Consider the following 10,503-nt stretch of genomic DNA (forward strand, 5'->3'; position numbering starts at 1 on the left):
ACATCTCCCCTTCTTTTTCCTGTGGATAAGATGGTCCTTAGAGGTGCACTCCCAGGCTTGTGTTCTATTTCAAAAGGAACCTGGGGTCCAGTGCTCTGAGAACTGTGTAGTTGACTGTCCTTTACTGGCCGTTGCATTTTGAGAAGGCGGTGGCCTCCTTATTCAATTTAAAGAGCTTCAATGTCATTGGCCACAGCGCATTTTCTCGGGGCTTTGTGATTCACATGAGAATGACTTGGAGGCTAAGGGTATATAAAACAGTCTGGCCAAGAGAAAAAGGAAAACAGTTTGAGTAGTTTGCACATAGGAATGGAATTTCACAAGCACTCTTATTTGGGGGAGTGGGAAACTGAGAACAATATGTAGCCTGTTGTCCTTCCTGGGAGGCAGGAGAGGGGAAAGCAGGGCCAGTGGAGAAGAGCTGGGGTGAGGAGAGACCTCAGGAGCTGCGAGTTTTCCTGGATTCACACTTCCCATATAGACCAGAAAGCAGGGGCAGTGAGGAAAGTGGCGTTCCACTGTGGCGTGGCCACTCACAGACTGGTGCCCATTGCCAAGACTTGGCAGAGATTGAAACTAGTTTTCCAAGGATTCACTGTGTCTAGTATGCTTAGAATAACATGAGGACCTCTCCCACACCCGTCATTCCACTTCCTGCTGTTAGCCCTGGGACTTCTGGCCTTGTGGTCCTCCTTTCTTGGGTCTTCCAGCAAGGTGAAAGATGTCTTCCCCATCTTACCTGCCTATAGCACTGTGGTTGAGGCAAAGCCACAAAGAAGTGGAGACCCCCCCCAACTCCCATTTCTTGGCCTGCAAGGTTCCTTGAATTGGCCTTTTGGAGTTCCTATCAGAATTTTAGCCTCTTGTTCCACTATTGACCGTGTTGGGATGCCTGTGAGGGCACAGCTGCAGGAGAAGCCAGGGAAGTAAGGTGCACCTCCCGCACAGCCCCTGCTGTGTTGGACCCTGCTCCTCAGCCTGTTGGCTCCAGTTAGCCTCCTGGAGTCCCCAGGCCTTTGCTATCTGACCAAAGGGTTCCAGTGATGGTCAGACTGCCACTCCACCTTCAGAACCACACCTCCCCCTTCCTTGTCAACAGCCTCGGTACTGCTTGGACGATGTCCCTCCCTCTTTTCTGCCATGTGCTCGTCCTCACCAGAGAGATCTGGGGAAGAGAGTTTGCTGGTGCCCTGCTAGGGAGAACCCAAACAAGAGTTGGTGCTATTACTGAGAGATGCAAACTGTTGTTGGGTTGCTAGGGTAACATTCACAGAACCCACAGATCCCACAGGACGCCTCAATCCTATAGGATGCCTCTCCAGGTTCTTACATATATATATATATATATATATATATATATACATATATATATATATATATTAGTTAGTATTCTGAACACTGTCCCTGAGCTCTTCAGCTCAAGGCTACAGCCCTACCCCTGGAGCCACAGCCCTACTTCCTGAGTTAGCATTCAATTACCACATAATTCGTCTGTTTAAATCACGCAATTTGGGTTTTTTTTTTTTTTGTTTTCATGGGGCTTGTACTTGGCCTGGACACTGTCCCTGAGCTTTTTAGCTCAAGACTACCGCCCTGCCCTTGAACCATGCCCCACTTCCTGTTTTCTAGAGGTTAGTTGGAAATGAGAGTCTCAGTCCCTTTGTGCCCAGGCTGGCTTTGAACCTTGATGTTCAGATCTCAGCCTCCTGAGTAGCTAGGATTACAGGCTTGAGCTACCGCGCCCCGCACAATTCAGTGTTCTTAATGAGTTATCCAACTACCATCCCAGTGAATTTTAGGACGCGTGTATCACCCAAGTAGAGACTTGGTATTTATCTGTAGCCATTGTCCCTTTCCCCATTCATTCACCCCCATTCCAGTGCTAAGCTTCTGCTTTCTTTCTGTGCATGCCTACCTGTTTCAGGCATGTCATATAAATGGAATGACTCAGTCTTTGTGATTGGCTTCTTCCACTGGGCATAGTGTTTTTAGCATACATCATGTTGTCCCATCTCTATCATTTTCTGCTGTGGCCAAACACCCCACTGTAAGACCAGTCCACCTCTGCTCATCTGTTCATTGCAAGGCAGGCGTTGCATTCCCCCTTCAGCTGTCACGTGTACATTTTTCTGTGTCTTCGTTTCCTTTGGATGTACATACCTAGAGGCAGAATTCCTGGCTTACATGGTGATTCTATGTGTAAGGCCCTTTGCTAAAATAACTGCTCTATCTTACATGCCCACACACCTTACGAGGCTTCTAATTACTACCCGCCATAGCCATCCTGCAGCGGTACCTGCTTGTGATTTGTATTTGCATTTCCTGGCGCTGGTCTTTTCGGGCATTCAATATGTACACCTTATCACACGCACACCCTATCTTTCATGTACACCCTGTTGTATATGTCTTCTTCTGAGAGACTGCTATCCAGATGTGGTCTGCAGCTGACTACCTGACTTTTGATTGTTGAGTTGTGGTGAGTTTCTTACTTATTCAGATAACAGTTCCATACAGGGTATGTGATCTGCCAATTTTTTTCTATTCTTTGGTTGTCTTTTCACTTTCTTGGTAGTGTCCGCTGAAGCAAGTTTTTAATATGGATGAAGTTGGATATATTCCTTTTTTAAAAATAGTTTTTAGTAGTTTTAAGTTTTTAATATGGATGAATTTGAGTATATTCCTTTTTTTTCTTTGTTGCTTGTGCTGTTGGTATCATTTATAGGATATGGTCACAAAGATTTGCCCCCACACTTTCTTGAGGGTTTTATAGCTCAGGCGGGTACATGGACATGTTTGACCCACTAGGAGGTGACTTGTAAGGCTGTGAATGTGGCAGATCCCACCTGATGCATTTGTGGTAGGCTCCCTGTTATCCCAGCACCCCTGGTGGAAGTACTAAGCTCAACACAAGCCTTTCTGGTGGCTGTCTAGTCTAAAGTGATCCATTCATCTTGGAAGGCTATCGTCCATGCTGTGTGTTAACGTCGTCCCCCTCAGCGCCTAAGGCAGGGTTTGAAATCCTCTTTAATAGCTCAGGTTTAGTGAGAGCAAACAGAATCTCGTATAATTTTTAAAATTTGTCCCTATGTAGCAGACACTAGACAGTGTGTTGAAGATGGGGACAGGAGAGAGTAAGGGAAGGGGTGACATCATCCCCTGACTTGTATAGCTTGTTACAGCTCACTTGTATAACTGTAACGTCTCTGAACGTCACCTCGTTAAGAACATTAAAAGTTATAAACTAAATTTTCCTGATTTGTTTGGTCATAAAAACAAAACCCCCAAAACTGTGTTTTAGTGCCTTGTAGCTGGTGCCCTTTATTTTCCACATAGAAGAAATGTAGCAGGAGTTCAGGCCTTCTTAATGAAACTGCTGAGCCAGAGTCTGAGCAGGCTCCGCTTTGCCACCAGACACACTTTGCCTTATTACTATGTAGGACTGCTTCATCCAAACCAATAGGAAGTTGCGCCCCCAATTAAAGAGTGTGCGTGCTTCCTGCCGCCTGACAGAAAGTCGTGGCTTGCTGCCTGCTGTCAGAGCCCGCGCAGGGCGCAAATGTTGCCTTTACTCCATCTGCAATGTTAGAATAAGTTATTCAGAGCCCTTAACACAGGACCTTCCCGAGCGTGCCTCCCCCTCGGTTCCAGCACGTTTTCCTGCCATCAGATGGATGCTCCTCTGCTGGAGTCTTTGGAAGGTTCTGGTGTCTTTTGTTTTAATTGGCGGGCTAGAGCCGCCTCCTAGGGTGTGATTTTCATTAGAGGGGCTGAGGAGAGGGAGTGTTGGAACAGTCCTCCAAGCCCAACCATGAATATTAAACATAATACAATTACAGCTTTCGGACCAATTATTTTTCTTTTCAGTGGGCAAAGTTGATGAAACCCCCGCTCGACGGAGGCTCACTCTAACTCCCATTGGCTCCCTTTGTTCCTGGAATCGGTGTCCTGGCATGCCTTCAGACCCGTTTGCTGTGCTACCTGCTGCCCAGTGCAGAATGCTGCGTGGAGGATGCAGGCTGGCTGAGGGCCACTGCATTTCACCGTCAGGTGTTCAAGGCCCATCTCCACTTCTCACTTTCTGTAAATTTGATGGCCTGAGTGGACATTGCCCGCTGGAGAGTTTGCATTGATGTCTGTAGACAGGGAGCCAGAGAGATGCCTCTTAAGATGACAGGGAAAAACAAACAAAACAAAACCCACATCTCCCTTTTTCCAGTGAGGAGGAGGTATTCCAGTCTGTTGGGCCAGCTTTGTTTTCCCTGGTGATGTCAAGGACACTGCTGCTGTGTCTTGGTGTAGTTGTTTATTTGGTTGGAGCCGTCCATGCTGGTATCAAAATACAATAGGAAAACAGATGGTAACCTTTGAACTTCTGGACCAAATTTATGTTTGCCTTCGTCTCCTTACAGCCAAACTGTAAATTATGGGCTATAAATATTCAACAGAGGCTCTTCATGGAAATCGCCACAGCAAAATACACCCTATTAACCAAACACACTCTGAAATGATACTTGGGCTAAATTTTTCTGTCCCTGCTTTCACATGGATAGTAGTGAAGCAAGGAGAGGAGCGGCTTTGCAGGTCTTTGGACACCCTTGGTGCTTCCTCTCTTCTCAGTCCTGGGGCTTGAATCAAGGACTGGGCGCTTCCCCTGAGCTTTTTCACTCAAGGATGGAGCCTCGGCTTTACTTGTGGCTTTTTGGTGCTTATTACAGAAGAGAGTCTCCTAGACATTCCTGCCTGAGCTGGTTTTGAACTGTGAGCCTTTTGAATAGCTAAGATTAAGGCATGAGGCACCACCAGCTCTAGTAGCTGTTGTATATTTTTTATTCCGATTTTATTGTAAAGAGGGGATATACAGAGGGGTTTTTTACATACATAAGTCAGGTAATGAGTACATGTCTTTTTGAACAAGGTTACCCTCCCCTCTTTCATTTTCTCCCACTTCCCCCCCTCCCTCTAGTATGTATTTTAAATTCATCCTCATTAAATTCAAATAGTTTGCTTACATTGGCCACCTTCACTGTAAGTCCTAACTCAATTTCTTTTTCTTTTTTTTTTGCCAGTCCTGGGCTTGGGCTCAAGGCTTGAGCACTGTCCCTGGATTTTCTCAAAGCTAGGGCTCTACCACTTGAGCCACAGCACCACTTCCGGCCTTTTGCTACATATGTGGTACCGAGGAACCGAACCTGGGTCTAGGCAAGCACTCTACCACTAGGCCAAACTCCCGGCCCCCTGACTCAATTTCTTCATGTGAAAATTTGCTGTACGTTGAGAAGTATATATATATACACACATATATATATATGTATGTGTGTATATATATATATATATATATATGTATAGTTTAAAAGAAGTTCTGCAAGAAAGGCACATCAGGGCCAGACGAGTGACTGCTGGCGTTCACCTGAACACACTTCTTTTTTTTTGTTTGTTTCTTTTGGTTCATCCTGGAACTTGAACTCTGGGCCTGAAACTATCCCTGAACTTCTTTTGCTCAAGGCTAGCCCTCTCTCACTTGAACACAGCACCACTTCCAGCTTTTTTGAGTAGTTTCTTGGAGGTAAAAACCTCGTGGACTTTACTAAGACTGGGGTGGCTTCAAACTGCGATCCTCCTGAGTCACTAGGATTAGGCCAAGTGGGAGCTGCTGGCCTCTAGCTCACACTCCTTCCCAAATGGCCACAGGACGGTGATGCACCACTGATGCCCAGTTTCTCCCCTGAGGAGCGTCAGGGGGACATGGTCGTTTTGGGCAGTAGCGCTGACCCCATTTCCCGTTCTCCCCTCTCCAGGGTGAGGATCCATGACCTCCGCACTGATAAGATCGCCCTGTCCCTCTCAGCTCACCAGCTGGGGGTCTCTGCCGTCCAGATGGACGACTGGAAGATTGTGAGCGGAGGTGAGGAAGGCCTGGTGTCCGTGTGGGACTATCGCATGAACGAGAAGCTGTGGGAGGCCCACTCCAGGTGAGGCTTCCCTGGGCTCCTGCACCAGTGCCGCCCTCGCTGCCGCCCTGCCAGACGCGCCAGCTCTGTGCTCAGTGAGGACACTGAGGCCTGGAGGTGCAGCTTCTCTAACCTCAGCACATTGTGCTTTATGGTCTGCCTGTACCCCCTCCACTCCCGTGTCACCTCTGCGTTGTTGGGGCTTTCCTCAGACACTTCAGTGAGGGAGGGATTTATCTTTTCAGCCTTCAATGCAGATATTGAGCAGATAGACAATATCCCATGCAAGGCAGACGGTGGCAACACCATTCTCCTGCCAGCGGTAGCGGATGAGAAGCAAACACGAGTTCACGAGCCTAGCCGCGTCTAAGTTTCCTGTGAGCACCGGCACCCGGAGCTCACGCCTGTCATCCTAGCTACTCAGGAGTCTCAGATCTGAATCGCAATTCCAAGCCAGCCCAGGCAGGAAAGTCTGAGACTCTTTGCTCCAAAAAACTACTCAGAAAAATCCCAAAGTACAGCTGTGGTAGAATGCTAGCCTGAGCAAAAGAAGCTCCGGTACAGCCCAGATTTCAAGCCCCAGGACCAGCTAAGTGGGTGGGTGCCCGTGGGCAGGGGGGAGGGGGGTTCAAATGAGTCTACTTTAACCTCCAACCAGCAGTCTCCTGGCCTCTCGGGAGAACTCACCTCCCGGGCTGTCCGTCAGTGCTGCTTCAAAGCCACATTCTAGGGGTGCATAGTCAGGAGACCTGGAACAGACACCAAGGCCTTCCACTGGGAAACCGTACACACAAGTCGAGAGCTTGGTCTGAGCAGCACCTTGCTGCACCTTTGTTTTAGAGCTTCTAGCATCCCAGAGCCGTGGTCTCCCTTTCCTGTGTGCATCCGTCCCCAGGCTGACTGAGGGCTGTGGTGAGGCACCGTGTGGCCACTAGGTGGTGCCGCAAGGCTGGAATCCCTGCACCTTGCTTGACTACCTAGAGGCCAGGCAGGGCCTGACTTTTCCTCATGAACTCATTTCTGTAATGCTGTGCTTTCCTTATGGGCCCCCCCAGGGCAAGCCAGGCGAGGAAGGTCCCTCTAGCTGTGATCCTGTCACAGCTAGCACCAGCAGCTGCCTGCAGTGAGTCCGCTCCAGGCATAGAGCAGTCCACTGTGCCTCCGTGCTCACGCATGCACCTCTCTCCTCATCCACAGACACCCTGTGCGCCACGTCTCCTTCAACAGCCACAGCCTCATCACAGCCCACGTGCCCTATGAGAGGGTGGTACGCAACTCCGACCTGGACAACTTCGCCACGCACAGGAGGTCAGATCCTAACCATAGCTCAGTGGAACGGCCTTGCTGCCACCTCCGGGCTGTGTCTGCCCCCTCCTTCTGTGGAATCTGGGAACACAGTTTGGCTGTGGGGAGCCCAGAGCCCATGCACTATGTGCTTCTCACACATGCTCCCCAGCTGCCCACAGCCTCTGTGCAGGGAGGGCCGGCAGACGGCAGCAGCTTGGCCAAGGGGAGGCATCTGTTTCCTAGTTGGGGGGCCGGCCCAGGCAGGAGGGCACAGGGGCAGGAGGGCACAGGGGCTTCTCCTATTTTCCTGTTGGCCAGCCCTGTGAGCAGCTGCTGTGAGGCCTCCGGCCTGCTTGCCTGACACGTGGCAGGGCCCAGGTGATGCGTATAGCAAGTACCTCTTACAGACGGAGTCTGTCCTGACCTGTGGCCCCCTTGCTTCCTCCAGACACCGGGGGCTGATCCACGCCTACCAGTTTGCTGTGGACCAGCTGGCCCTTCAGAGCCCTCTTCCTGTCTGCCGCTCCTCCTGCGACATCATGGCTACGTACAACTACGACCTGGCGCTGGCCTTTCCCTATGAGAGCGTGTAGGGAGTCACCCCCCACACAGGGAGAACACAGGGCAGGTAATTTTATCCATTTACCACGGAGCCCTGCGCTGGGTGGCAATGGTTTGAGCTGCCCGCTCCCCTCTACCCTGGAGCTTGTCAGCTAACTCAGTCCATCCTGCTCTCTCCCTCTGTTGTGGCTTTGAATATCGCACACTAATGGCTCAAACTGAACTTCCTTCCCACACGCCGCCCCGGCCTGTCTATCTCGCTCCCCTGCTCCCCTGGGCTCATCCTGGGCACTGACGGCCGAGCGGACTCCTTCTCCCTGGGCTCCTAGAGATGCTCTGACCCCTGTCAGCTCCCTCTCTCGGATCGCCGACCCCGCTCAGGATGGGGTGTGCTGAGGGTCAGCTCTGAGCTGTACCCCGCCGTGCCACCACCAGTGTACACCTAGCAAATTAGTGCTTTTTTTGGATAGCTTTTTACCAAGGCTCATAATTATATATTTATACTGTTATCTTGCTGAGGACTATTTTGCTTTGGTACTCAGTAATGGTTTTCTCATAGGGAAAAAGCAGCCACCCTGCGATGGCTGTGGGGGAGGGGAGGAGGCCAGGGACAGTGCCAGAGTGCCCACCTGCTGGCGCTGAGGAGCTGCTATGCAGAGAACCGCAGTGAGGCCCGTGGACGCGCTGCCAGTACCTGACCCCATAGACGGTGTGCCAAACACACCCGTGTGCGGGCCACCAGCTCTCAACGATGCATAAAGGCCCCAACCCCAGTGCTTGCCTAGCACGCACAAATCCCTGAGCTCCATTTTTCAGTGCCACATACACAGAAGACACCAGAAGCAGTGCTGTGACTCAAGTGGTAGGTTGCTAGTTAAGCAAAAAGAAGCTGGGGTTCAGCACCCTGCGTTCAAACCCCAGGACTAGGGGGGCAGGGAGGAAGGGGAAGAATTCCGTGGCTCCATGTTCCCGCCCCATGGTAGCCCAGCGTCTGATGACTTCTCTGGACTTGCAGTGTCTGTCAGTCGTGTGGCCTTGGTGTCCTGGCAGCACTGTGCACTGCTACACAGTGAATGCTTTCCACTTCCTGGGGCTCCGCTTACTGTCCCCCTGTCATGCTGGCCATAGGGGCACCCGGCCCATGCCCTCCTGCCCATCACAGCGTGTGAGCCGCCTCGTGCTGCGTTTCAGAGCAGCTAGGGCCAGGGGCCCCCTCCCCTGGGTCCAGGCTTCCCCAGCAGCGGAGCTTTGGTCCTTTCTAAAAGGGGAAGGTGGCAGCCTAAGAAGTCCTTCCCCCAGGGGACCAGAGCCCCCTCCCCAGGAGGAGGCGGTGCTTCCAGCCGGGCTTGCTCTGAACAGCAGCTGCAGCAGCAGTGGGCTGAGTGGGCTGGCCGGCCAGGCAGTGGCGTCTGTGCCACATAGACCTGCCCGTCACCCCGAGCAGCCAGGCCAGATGGTTACCTGGCTGCTGAAGCAGGGCCCGCGGCGTCTTGGCTGTGCTGCTCTAATGTGCAGATACCCTCCTCCCGCTGGGCTCAGGAGCAGCCCTGGCTCTGTGTGGGCTCTTCTTTCCGGGCATGAACACAGCCAGCAGCTTCTTAGAAATGGGCGGGCGGCACGCTCCATCCTGTGCACCGTCCCTGACCGCTGTCCGGGGGAGCGGCCCGTGGGCTGCCCAGGTCTCATCTCCTGCTGACCCACTGCCCTTGGCCGAGCCCTCCTGGCCGTTTTCACCCACCACCTGGCCTGCTGGCAGTTGTTCACACTGGCAGAGCCTGAGGGACAAAGACCCCAGGGTTGCCCTGCCTTGGGAGACTGGTGATGTGGCCCTGACTCCTCCGTCCCGTCACACCCTCCCCAACTTAACTTGGCCTGCTTGCACCCCAGGGCGCCCCTCGGCCTTCCTCACTGCAGCTGGACAGGGACCAGAGCCCACATGTGGATGGATGCTCTCACGTGAGCACAGCAAAAAGAACTTTCTCGCCACTTGAACCCGAAAATAACAGCAAGGTTTTTTGCTTTTTGTTTTTGCCTCTCAGTAACTCATTCCCCAAGAGGCCAGAACAGAGGCCGCCGTGGTCCTGCCCAGTCCCCTGTCCATAATTTATGGGTCACGTGGCTGCAGGTTTCCACTGGCCGCTGATAAGGTTTCCGTTTGTGAGCCTGCACTGACGTGCTTGCTGCACACCAGACGGCCCTGACTGCAAAGCCAGCCTTTCCCACAGGTAACAGGCTGTGCCGGACAGGGTCCTTCTTTCAAGTTCTTCCGGCCTCTGCCTGGGGCCCCATCCCTGCTCAGTTCTCCACCCACAGCCTGGCATCTCCCAGTGCCCACTTATCAGCACCCTCCAAATATTTAACCTAGTGCTGAATTCTACCCAGTTCCGGGTGGCTTCCGACAAAAAGATTGTTACAAGCACTTCTCATTCGCCTCTTCTAGAACAAGGCCAGCACAAGCAGCACCTGCTTCGGGCTGCCACAAAGGAGGCGCCTCTTCATGTGGTTTGCTTTGCGTCCCCAGCCGGGGGTAGGGGATGGCTGCCCTCGGTCATGGTCTGTGCAGCCAGAACTCCCCTCCTGGGCATGCCCAGCCGTGGGCAGGTAGCAAGAATCCTTCCACAGCCACCTGCTTCCTGTCACACAGCCCTCACTGCCCAGATGGCATGGCTGCCCCCACATCCATGCCTGGAGCAGTGGCCCTCCGTCT

The 10,503-nt window shown here is 52.1% G+C and overlaps 1 protein-coding gene across 4 annotated transcripts in view; it reads left to right on the forward strand.

Moving 5' to 3' along the window:
• Fbxw8 (F-box and WD repeat domain containing 8) overlaps window positions 1-10,503 on the forward strand; it is an 85,808-nt gene that overhangs the window by 72,635 nt on the left and 2,670 nt on the right. For 2 of the 4 annotated variants that reach the window (XM_090320182.1, XM_090320185.1), the window contains 3 exons: window positions 5,796-5,969; window positions 7,146-7,256; window positions 7,684-8,305. In XM_090320182.1, the coding sequence (XP_090176308.1) occupies window positions 5,796-5,969; window positions 7,146-7,256; window positions 7,684-7,828 (430 nt within the window). In that variant the 3' untranslated portion in view covers window positions 7,829-8,305. Of the gene's footprint in view, window positions 1-5,795; window positions 5,970-7,145; window positions 7,257-7,683; window positions 8,306-9,683; window positions 10,171-10,503 lie in introns of those variants that run through there. The other 2 variants (XM_090320184.1, XM_090320183.1) reach the window with 2 other exon arrangements.

This window comes from Megascapheus bottae, chromosome 28 (genome assembly GCF_031878675.1).
Source record: "Megascapheus bottae isolate mThoBot1 chromosome 28, mThoBot2.hap1, whole genome shotgun sequence".
Lineage (NCBI taxonomy): Eukaryota > Metazoa > Chordata > Mammalia > Rodentia > Geomyidae > Megascapheus > Megascapheus bottae.